At 42.9% G+C, this 12,238-nt stretch overlaps 1 protein-coding gene across 1 annotated transcript in view; it reads left to right on the top strand.

Annotated features, from left to right (window-relative positions):
• Window positions 1-3,227: 3,227 nt before the first annotated feature.
• Window positions 3,228-12,238, top strand: part of LOC103594222 (transmembrane protein FLJ37396) — a gene marked incomplete at its 5' end in the record, with an annotated part of 34,359 nt that continues 25,348 nt past the window's right edge. Inside the window, 3 exon segments of the mRNA XM_008577427.1 lie at window positions 3,228-3,418; window positions 5,202-5,248; window positions 5,251-5,326. Coding sequence (XP_008575649.1) covers window positions 3,228-3,418; window positions 5,202-5,248; window positions 5,251-5,326 — 314 coding nt within the window.

Here is a 12,238-nt window from a genome sequence, read left to right on the forward strand (position 1 = left end):
TAGAGAGATAGGCATGCACCAGATTGTATAGGCCCTGTTAAGGAATTCTACCTTGTTCTGTGAGCAATGGGAAGCCTCTGAGGGATATTAAAGGGTAAAGGGGGTGGACAAAATTAGAACTGCGTTTCTAAAAGATCTTCTGCCAGCAGTGAGTAAAATGGAATGAAGGGAAAGCTCAGGCCAGAAGAGATGTGAATAAAACAATTAAGAGGCTAGACCAGTTTGGAAGTTCCTAGACGAGCCCTCGTGAAAGATAATAACAGCTTGGACTAGGGAGGTAGGTGGCGGAACTGAAAGAAGTGGATGGATTTGAAAGATAGGAGGTAAAACCAACAGGACTTGGTGAGAGATCGGACACAGGATGCAGCAGGAAAACATCAGAGATGACTCGTGCTAGAGGAAGTGGACGGGTGGTGGTGCTATTTACTAAAATGGCCTGGAGATGACCTGGGTTTGTGGGGAAGATTGCACAGTTTTGTTTTGTTTTTTTCCTTTTTGAGACCGGCCGCACCACGCTCAGCCAGTGAGCGCTGTGAGCGCACCGGTCATCCCTATATAAGATCCGAACCCGCAGCGGGAGCGCTGCTGCACTCCCAGCGCTGCACTCTCCCGAGTGCGCCACGGGCTCGCCCAGCACAGTTTGATCATGTTAAATTTGAGAGGGCTTTGCGATGCCCAGGAACAGATGCTAAATAAGTGATTTGATATATGGCTCTAGGAGGTCTGGACTGGAGATAAAATTGGGAGCAAATGGTCTAAAGGTGGTAATCTCAGTTGTGTAATTGTATGCCATCTCCTAGGGAAGGAATATAGCAGGAAAAAGTGAGGTCCTAGGACTGGCACCTGAGTGTGGTCATTATTTAACAACATGATAGAGAAAAATACACCTCAAGGCGTCAAAGAAGGAATGGCTGAGAAATTGGCAAGATCAAGGAGAACGTGGACTCCCAGAAACCCAGGGAAAAGTGAGTGAAGAAGCTGTTGTAGTCTGTTTTCTGTCACTTATAACAGAATACCTTAAACTGGGTGATTTATAGAGAAATGGGATTTATCTTTTGTAGCTTTTTAGGCTGCTAAGTTGAGGGAGTACATCTGGTGAGGGTCTTCTTGGTGGGCGCTCTCTGCAAAGTCCTGAGACAGTACTGAGTATCACATGGCAAGAGGGCCGGGTGTGTTAACATGCTCACTTGCTCCCCTTATATATTTTTATTTTTTACTTTTTGGCATCTGGTCGGTATGGAGATCTGAACCCTTGACCTTGGTGTTACAAGGCTGTGTTCTAACCAACTGAGCTAACCGGTCAGCCTCTCTTGCTCTCCTATGAAGCCCCTGGTACCACTCCTGTGATAACCCACTCATCTATTAACTCATTAACTCATTGATCCATTAATCCATAAATGGATGAATCCATTCATGAGGGCATAGCCCTCATGATTCAATCAACTCCCAAAGGCTTCACCTCTCAACACTGCCACATTGGGGATCAAGCTTCCATATGAGGTTTGGCGGGAACAAACATTCAGACCAGAGCAAGCAGGGAGTGCTAAACTGTGTCACGTGCCCTGAGAGATCCCATAAGGACAAAACAACGTCTATTGGATATAGAGCAAAAGTCATTGTCGATCATAGTGAGAGTGGTTTGGGTGGTTTGACAGGGACAGGGGCCAGATGGGAATGGGTTGAATATGAGGTGAGAAAATGGAGACAGAGTATAGATAACAGGTTGGATCATGAAGGGGAGGAGCGACACAGTGAAACCTTGGGAAGGATGCAAGGATGTTTTAAAATGGGAGGGATGTGAGCACACTTCAGTGTCAATTGGGAAGATTCCAGTTGAGAGGAGTTGGATATTCAAGAAGGAGTAGGGTTGCTGCTGAGGTGGGAGGGCATGGGATTCGACGCATGGGGAGGCAAGGGCCTTTTGGAAGGGGGGGGTGGCATCGTCCTGTGCTCTGAGGAGGAAGGAGGAGAGGAAAGGCTTGAGTGTGGTGGGCGCGTGTGTGTGCGTGTGTGTGCGTGCGTGCGTGTGTGTGTGTGTGTGCGTGCGTGCGTGTGTGTGTGTGGCAGTGGTGACGTTGAGAGGCTTCTGATGACAGTGAGAGGAGACCGGGCACAGGAGGCAGTGAGTTCAGAAGCCTGAGGACAGTGAAGAACTTGGAAATGATGAGAATTATTATTAGAATAATGATTCTCAGGAAGGAGCAAACCCTTAGTTAGCTAAGAAAAAAATAACATTATGGTTGAAATACTCCTTACTTGTATTTGTTTCTAGGGCTGCCATAACAAAGTACCAAAAACTGGGTGGCTCACAACAACAGAAACTGATTCTCACAATTCTGGAGGCCGCAAGTCCAAAATCAAGGTGTCAGCAGAACCATGATTTCCCTGAAGTCTCTAGAGGAATCTTTCCTTGCCTCTTCCAGCTTCCACTAGTTGCTGGCAATCCTTGACAAGCCTTGGCCTTCCTTGTCTTACAGATGCATCACTGTCATTTCTACCTCAGTCTTCACATGGCCTCCCCAGCATGTATGTCTCCAAATTTCCCTCTTTATAAGGATACCAGTCACCATATAGGGCTTACTGTAAACCTATCTGACCTCATCTTAACTTTGATCATATCTGCAAAGACCCTATTTCCAAAAAAGGTTTTAGACACAGGTTGCAGGTGATTATGAACTTTGGGGGATGCTATTCAACCCAGTACAGCTAAGACATGAGACCATGCTGATGCATTTTAGAGATACTTAAAGAATTAAAACAAAAACGTTTTAATAGTTAAGGTTTATGGATTCAAGTGTCTCATATGCACAGTGTCAAATACTCACTACAACAATTGCGGTGTGTGGTGTCTTCCTGTCCCTATGTTACAGATCAGGAAATGGAGGCTAAGAATAGCTGAGTGACTTGCCCAGGGTGAGATTCTGGCAGAGTCAGGACCTGAACCCAGGCACGCTGACTACAGAGACCTCTTTTAACACGATGCTCTATTGGCTGCATTTTTCCAGTTACTCCTGAATTAATCATAAAAACAAGCTAATCAGCTAGTTATCTGTCTCAGGAACTACCTCTCCCTGCCAACATTCTTTGTTATTATATTTTTACCACATATAGCTTTTTATACATTCAGAGTGTACACTGTGTGGGAACAGAAACCTGCTGCTTGTTCCATGTGGGCTGGCAAAATATAGCTCTCCTTTTTCCAGTAACTTCTGAGTTTCTTTCCGCAGGTCCACAGCATCCAATTCGTGGAGATCTCAGAAGTAGAGAACCAGGATGACTGCTACAGCACAGGAGCTGGCTGCATCCACACCCAGGACCTGCAAGGGGCTTATGTCATGTATGACGAAGCCTTGAATGATCTACAGGAGCTAGAGGCACAGCTGCTGCTCGTGGCCAGCCATTACACTGAGAAAGAAAAGGGGGAGTCAGATTTTTAAAAATGGCCGAACAAACAAGAAATGCTAAGGGCTCTATTTAACACCACCCACCTAACCTAGAAACACATATCCAGTAGTATCTGAAAATTCAGTGAGCCCATACCACCACCCTCCCCAACACTCAACACATCCTGATTTAGAAAAGATGCAGTTTTGTTTCCAGCCCAAGCTCCCCTTCTGAAGGAGAATGTGGCTACTCTTTCAGGGTTTGGTTGTAGTTCTTGCTGTTGTTTAGACTCTGCTTGTTGCCCAGGGGCATTTCTGCCATTACCTACTGGGTACAGGGGATGTGGTACAGGGCCCTGAGGGAAGCAAAATAAGCAAGTGAAATGAATGGCTTTGCTAAGAGATTGACCTTGAGGAAACTGCATGTAGAAGCTGAGATATCCCTGGGTTCCTAACAGGAAACCACCAGGATGCAAGAAGATCTGGCAAGGAAAATGCCAGACAAGCCCCAGAGGGAGGACTCATTACTCAGGGTAATTAAGTAACCCATAATCTGTATTCTTTCTTCCTTTTGGCATCACTCAAATTTATCCAATTTTAGAAATAGATGAGGTAAGTATTCCTTTTGGAATAATATGACAGCATTAGCATGACATTTGGAAAGAGCTTAGAATTTCTAGACACCTTGCAACACCTAAAGGGAAATGTGCTATTTTGTAATATATGTAGACTGTAATTAAGGTTAATTCATGTTCATATTTTGATAAAATGCTGCTTGATGAATGTTTGACAACTAATTTTTCAGATCCCAGACAGAATTAATTTAATATAAGATTGAACTCTTGTCCTATCTTTGCTACAGCCATTGATTGGTGTCTGAATCGTGGGATGCAGTGATGACATCCCACATTCCAGGGTGTTTAATTTCAGCTCTTAGCTCTAATCTTTACTGGTTATCCTACATACTAGTGTATCACTTTTGTACATATTAATTAATAATACCATGCAACTATTTCTAGCTGCCAAGAATTTAATTGGATTGAAATACTTAGTCAGTAGTCATTTAACCACATGAGCACCTTTCAATTGAGGTAGTAAATGTGGTGTCATTCATTGTGAAGTGATTTCCCAACTGCTGCTAGAGGAGTTCCTGACCAAAGTCTTTCTCTTGCTTCCTATCCATCATATACCTGATAATTATTAAACTTCAGCACCTGAAAGTTTCTTACCTTCTAATAATTCATTCTGAAAGAGACCACTTTAAAAATTTAAATAATAATAATGTTGGTAGCAAAAATTTACATTAATATGGTGGAAAAATATTTCAGCTGAGTAATGACAATGATTACCCTAATTGATTTTTTTAGTAATTAACATAATTAAGGAATATCTTGGAAACCTCTCTGAAAATTTTGACTTGGTCACCATTAACGGAAATAGCAGGTTAAACTGGGTTTGTTGTCTCCACCAAGAACCTACTTTTAGAAAAGGAGAAATGTATGTTTTACCTTTGAATTATAGGTTTGAGGACATTTTAGCATAGATTTCATAACTGAATTTTGGTTTTATTTCTAAAATTGGTCTCTAAAACTAAAATTAGAAAGTAAAAGCAAAAAATTCCTGTTGACATGAAGTCAACAGGTACAAAATTAGGGTCGAGTCTTTGCAAATAGCTCTTTAGCTGATTTTTAGGAATCCCACTGAATGGTTCAGTACTTCCCTTTCTAAAATGGAGCTGATAATCTGAAGGGCACATTTCTAATAGGAAGAACTTCTTCGGGAGGCCTGTCTCGAATCATTCCCACCCTCTTCTCTCTCAGGTCACAAAGAGGGCAGTGAGTCAAAGAGTGGCCAGGACTGGGGATGGGCCACGCAGGTGTGGACAGATTTGCTGTGTTCCATGACATGTGGACTTGGGAAGCAGCTCTTCTAGAAAACAAGCACCAGGAATTTTTGCCTAGAAGACAAAACATTTGTTAAAAATCATTCTTACAAAACCCAGTAATTTTTTGTTGCTGTTGTTAAACCCAGTGGAACGTTTAGGGCAGCTCTCAACAAAGTGAATTATTTCATTTAAATAATCTCCGCTAATTGTAAGGATGTGAGTAATAAATTTTATTTTTTTTATTATGGTTCTTCATCACAAAAAATAAAATGTGAGAGATACTACTTTGTCTTATAGGCATAATTTGTTAGAGGGCTGTATAATTTGGGCCTTTTTTGTAGTACATATTCTTTTAGTGAGAACGGATGGTGATTCCACTCACACTCATTGTCCAGTCACAGGGACAAGCCGCACTGTGCTAACCACAGACAAACTGGCTGACCCTATCACGGCCTTTAGAAGTGTGTGCCACGTGTAGGTGGGTAAAAGCAGTCGGGTAAGGAGTGCTGAGTGCAATAAGTTATGAGCATGAATTTAAAGCAATGAAATGGCAAGTTACTAAGTCATCATCAATGATTCATATTGCAAGAATAAATGAAACACTGCAGATGTACTGCTCTTCACTTGTGTTCTTAGCATGGATTATTAGGCCTTCTGATAATCACCAACTGTTAGGAGTTTAGTCATCAAAATTAAGTATTTACTCTGCCAGGTACTGTTCTGGGCATTAGGGACATGTAGATAAATAAGAGATGATCTGTAAAGGTTGATTCAATCTCTAACCAAAAATTATAACCCAGTGGCTAACAGCTTACAACGGAGGCACATTCAAGAGCCACCGGGACCCCAGTGAAAGGAGAGATTTGTTGGTGTGGAGGAAATGCTAGGAATTCTTCCCAGAGGAATTGATATTCAATTGTGTTACTAAAAGATGAGTTATATGTTGCCTGGAAGAGAAGAAAAGATTTTTTTAAAAAAAAATTTTTTATTATTATTATTATTTTACATTCTAAGATGCTGTTGTGGAACTGTTGGAGGGAGGGGCAGAGGGTGGAGGAGGAAGAAGGAGGGAGGGGGCATGGTTGAGACCCGTGGCACTCCCCTCATTCCAGCAAGGGAGCCCAGGGGGTATCTGGTGGTGGCTTAATTGTGGCTGGACTAGATGTGGACTTTGCGGGGGTGTGGATGAGGCTCTTGGCCCTCCCCCCACCCCAGCTTGGGAGCCTGGGGGCTTCTGGTCCTTCTGAGTTTTACAGACGTTCTTTGGTGGTGGTAGACCTTTACTGGTTAACATCAGAACTCTGTCTCTGATCTATGTGGTTTTTGTTTTTTCTTTCAGTTCTGTGTTGGATTATTCACTATTCCCACCACTTAAACTCAGCACTGGAACTAATTTGTTGTCCTTTTCTTCTAAAATGGGGGAACTTCCTATGGGAACCAGCACTTGAGCCCTGTGGTTGAGCTAAATTGCTACTTTGCTGCTGATTCTCAGGGGAAGCCTTTTTGTGCAACTCAGGTTTTAATTGTTGACCTCGTAAGCACTTCTGGGTCTTGTGAGGGCCAGTACTCGTGGGCTGTGTGGAAACTCTGGTCTGGGCCTGAGTCTTTTCAGCAGACTGCACCCCCTGCAGTTCTATGTTCCTTACCAGTCTCCGCTGAGTGGGCCTGTGCTGATTGGAGGGCAGATCAGCTGTCCTTGCTGTGCCCCAGTATTCCCCTGCTGGGCCAGTCTTCCCCACTGCCCATGCTCCAAACATTTCCCATTGGATGGGACATGTGCAGGTCCCTTGTGATGACTCACTGGCCTCTGAGTGTCTCCTTTTTTGAGTTGTCTGTGGCCCCTCACTCCTATGTGGGTCTAAGTGGNTGATATTCAATTGTGTTACTAAAAGATGAGTTATATGTTGCCTGGAAGAGAAGAAAAGATTTTTTTAAAAAAAAATTTTTTATTATTATTATTATTTTACATTCTAAGATGCTGTTGTGGAACTGTTGGAGGGAGGGGCAGAGGGTGGAGGAGGAAGAAGGAGGGAGGGGGCATGGTTGAGACCCGTGGCACTCCCCTCATTCCAGCAAGGGAGCCCAGGGGGTATCTGGTGGTGGCTTAATTGTGGCTGGACTAGATGTGGACTTTGCGGGGGTGTGGATGAGGCTCTTGGCCCTCCCCCCACCCCAGCTTGGGAGCCTGGGGGCTTCTGGTCCTTCTGAGTTTTACAGACGTTCTTTGGTGGTGGTAGACCTTTACTGGTTAACATCAGAACTCTGTCTCTGATCTATGTGGTTTTTGTTTTTTCTTTCAGTTCTGTGTTGGATTATTCACTATTCCCACCACTTAAACTCAGCACTGGAACTAATTTGTTGTCCTTTTCTTCTAAAATGGGGGAACTTCCTATGGGAACCAGCACTTGAGCCCTGTGGTTGAGCTAAATTGCTACTTTGCTGCTGATTCTCAGGGGAAGCCTTTTTGTGCAACTCAGGTTTTAATTGTTGACCTCGTAAGCACTTCTGGGTCTTGACTTTGCTGCTGATTCTCCCTGTGGTTGAGCTAAATTGCTACTTTGCTGCTGATTCTCAGGGGAAGCCTTTTTGTGCAACTCAGGTTTTAATTGTTGACCTCGTAAGCACTTCTGGGTCTTGTGAGGGCCAGTACTCGTGGGCTGTGTGGAAACTCTGGTCTGGGCCTGAGTCTTTTCAGCAGACTGCACCCCCTGCAGTTCTATGTTCCTTACCAGTCTCCGCTGAGTGGGCCTGTGCTGATTGGAGGGCAGATCAGCTGTCCTTGCTGTGCCCCAGTGTTCCCCTGCTGGGCCAGTCTTCCCCACTGCCCATGCTCCAAACATTTCCCATTGGATGGGACATGTGCAGGTTCCTTGTGATGACTCACTGGCCTCTGAGTGTCTCCTTTTTTGAGTTGTCTGTGGCCCCTCACTTCTATGAGGGTCTAAGTGGTCTTTCTGGCCTGAGGGCCACCAAGGCCCTCTTCTCACCTGCAGCTCCAAACAACTACATACTAAGGGTACAGCAGCGGCTTTTGCCAGCTCTTGCTCCATGTGCTCACCAGGGCCAGCCTCGAAGCAGCCAGGGCTCAAAACGGTCAGAGTGGTTTTTTCTTTCTCTGAGCGTGTAAAATGGGAGTAGACAATTTGGATGATGGTAAGAAGATTGTCATGGCTAGGATATGAAGACATGATGGGAAACTAGCTAACCACATATTTTGGTGTAAACTATGAAGGGCCTTCTAATCACGCTATTTTAGAGTTTACATTATAAGCAAAGAAGAGAATTAGTGAGTTTCTGTAGGGGACAATGTGATCCTAGCTTTGTTTTCAACCGCTATCTTGGGTGTCAGTGTGGAGAATGGATTGGAATAAAGAGTCCCTAGAGAAAAGAAGTGCAGTTACTGCAACAGTGATGTGAAGAGTTGGGAGGGGACCTACATGCCAGATGTGGCAGTGGGAACGGGAAGGAGGAGCAGATTGGAGAACCCTCTGGAGAAGTGGAAATGGTAGGATTTGAAGCCTGGATCTGGATGTTGCAGTGAGAGAATAAGGGTGTAATTAAAGCGACTTCCTCAGGGTCAGGGAGAAGCCATTAACTAAAACAGAATGCAGGAGGAGGAGAGCATTTTCAGAGGGGAAGACGAGATTGGCTCTAGGACATAAGGCATTTGAGGGGTTTTGCTAAAACCCAGGTGTGAATGTTTTGTGGGGAGCTATAGGTTTAAAGCTTAGGAACGGGTATGAACTAAGGCATGAATATGGAAATTGAACCACAGTAATGAATCAAAACAACTAGGAACAGTTAAAAATGTCTGAAATGGGTCCCTGGGTAGCACCAACATGGAGGGGACAGGTCGTGGAACAAGAAGGAGTGGCCAAATAGACTAGAGAAAAATAAGGAAGAAATAATATTGTGAGGGCCAATGAGAAAGAGTTTTAATTAGGAGAGGATGGTTACTAGTGTGGAATGCATGCAGTAAACATCAAGAAAGATGACTCCTAAAAACCAAGCAGAGGGGTCAGCTCTCAGGTGGTCATTGGCAACTTTGTAGGACTCTTTCAGAACATTTGTGGGGGTGGAAGCCAGATTACAGTGCACTATGATTGGTCAGAGGATGGGGAAGTGGAAATGTTTTCTTTGCTGTTTTGTTTTTTTTAAAAGATGACCGGTAAGGGGATCTTAACCCTTGACTTGGTGTTGTCAGCCCCCCGCTCACCCAAGTGAGCTAACCAGCCATCCCTATATAGGGATCCAAACCCGTGGCCTTGGTGTTATCAGCAACACACTCTCCCAAGTGAGACATGGCCCGCCCCTGGAAATGTTTTCTTTGACTTGTTTTTCTAGAATAGATGGTTTACCATTTTATCTACTCTCTGGTCTGTTACTCATGAAGATGTAGGTCATCTGATTTTTTGAAAACACCTGGCTGGGCTTTAAAGGGTGCAAGCCTTGGGCTTTGAAAAAAAGTTCTTTTCAAAGATAACTGGCCCCTACATGGTTTGTCTGCAACACTGACGTGCCAATTAGAACCTTACTTTGATCAACTGAGTAAATGAGAGATTTAGATTGTTACAGTAGTAATTAGGAAGGCTAATATTAGGTATAAATAAGACAGAATCAGTAAACTCGACAAGCTTATTGGTCTAGGCATGAATTTTAAACAGTCCCCCTTTTCTGGCTCTCTCCCTCTCCACCTTCCTTTTCAATGCCTCTAGGCCTCTCGTGGACGGCCCAGGCAGGACTCAGGGCAATAGAAAAACAGAAGGGCAGAGAGGACTGAGAAACCAATTTCTCCGCACTGTAGCCTACAGTTCATTCTGAGCTAAACTATCAGGGCTGTCCACTAGTTCCTTCTACTGTAAATCAAAGTATNAGTGAGCTAACCAGCCATCCCTATATAGGGATCCAAACCTGTGGCCTTGGTGTTATCAGCAACACACTCTCCCAAGTGAGACATGGCCCGCCCCTGGAAATATTTTCTTTGACTTCTTTTTCTAGAATAGATGGTTTACCATTTTATCTACTCTCTGGTCTGTTACTCATGAAGATGTAGGTCATCTGATTTTTTGAAAACACCTGGCTGGGCTTTAAAGGGTGCAAGCCTTGGGCTTTGAAAAAAAGTTCTTTTCAAAGATAACTGGCCCCTACATGGTTTGTCTGCAACACTGACGTGCCAATTAGAACCTTACTTTGATCAACTGAGTAAACGAGAGATTTAGATTGTTACAGTAGTAATTAGGAAGGCTAATATTAGGTATAAATAAGACAGAATCACTAAACTCGACAAGCTTATTGGTCTAGGCATGAATTTTAAACAGTCCCCCTTTTCTGGCTCTCTCCCTCTCCACCTTCCTTTTCAATGCCTCTAGGCCTCTTGTGGACGGCCCAGGCAGGACTCAGGGCAATAGAAAAACAGAAGGGCAGAGAGGACTGAGAAACCAATTTCTCCGCACTGTAGCCTACATTTCATTCTGAGCTAAACTATCAGGGCTGTCCACTAGTTCCTTCTACTGTAAATCAAAGTATTTTAATTTAAAACAATCATTGAAAATAGCTCCTTCTTTTCTATCCTTTGAATAAACTCTTTACCGAAAACTGAAATATTTGTACCCAAACTGTAAGATATGGCCTTCTAAGTCAGAAATTCTGTCAAAAGAGCCTATTTTTAATGGATAATCCAGATTTTCTGTCTAAAGTACAATTGATTTCCCTCAGTACTGATTCTACTGCCAAGTTTTTCAGCTGTTTTTGATTGCTACATACATTGGTATTATTTGAGTTAAGAATTGCTTGAATGCATTGGGTTCTTTTAAATACTTAAAATAACCATATTATGTATGAAGGCTTATAAAATTAGAGCTGGTATGAATTAGGTGGATTAAGGGAGTCTTGGAGAAGCCAGGTATCAACTGCACCACCTCTTAAGTGATGCTGTGCCATCTGCTGATTCTCTCTATGGGCACCAAAGGACATATTTACAGGGTAATTTGAATTAATGTATAGAGAACTAAAATTTTTTTCATGTATTATTTCTTTGAAAAACCAAAACAAACAAAAAAAATCTGTGACAGTTGTGTCTAGCATTGATTTTCTGTTTTGCACTTTAGTTTCACCTAAAATACTATTTTCAGAAGTTTTTTTAACCCCAGAAGTTAAAAATGTTTGAGGTGAAAGTAATATAAACACAGTAAGGTTTGAAATTATTCATTCTGTCTATTTTCCTATTTTGTCCAATATTTGAAGCCTGCTATCAGTGTGTACCATACATTATTTTGCCTGGGAGTTGGCGCTTGACACACACAGGTGACATTTGACAGACTGGGAGGACTTCTTAGACAAATTCCAGCCACAGAGTTTAAATGGAAAAGGGCCAGTTGGCAAACAGATAATAAACAGAACCTGTGAGGCAGAAAGATCATGATCCCACCCCTGTTGGGAAAGAATTCATTAATAAAATTATGTAATGGGCCATCTGAGAACTTCTCAAGGTTGAGCCCCAAACTTGAAAATGCTTTATCAATTTTCCTTCTCAACAGCTAAGATTACTAGATAAAATATTGCAATATTTGGGACATACTTGTACAAAAAAAAAGTGTTTCCTACTTATCTGAAATTCTAATTTGACTGGATGTCCTATTTTTTTATTTGCTAAATCTGACCACACTATAAACAATAATAATGAGTATGGCAATTTAGCCTGGGCTTCTGCAATCTGGTTTCACCAGACTGGAATCACCAGCAGGAACCCTCCCCTACAACTACCCATGAACTTCTCCTGCCAAATAACCTAACAACTGGGCTCTTTGTGCAAAAACAGGTCAAGGAGGTATAAACACTATAAATCAGCTCCTGAGATTGCCCTGGCCCAGCCAAAGAGGTTCAAGTTAGTCCAGAATGAATTAGGGAAGTAATTGTTTTTATCTTAATCTTCCCTTGGGGCTACTAAGTGACACCATTCTTACTCCATCTA

Source organism: Galeopterus variegatus, unplaced genomic scaffold, assembly GCF_000696425.1.
Source record: "Galeopterus variegatus unplaced genomic scaffold, G_variegatus-3.0.2 Scaffold1507, whole genome shotgun sequence".
Lineage (NCBI taxonomy): Eukaryota > Metazoa > Chordata > Mammalia > Dermoptera > Cynocephalidae > Galeopterus > Galeopterus variegatus.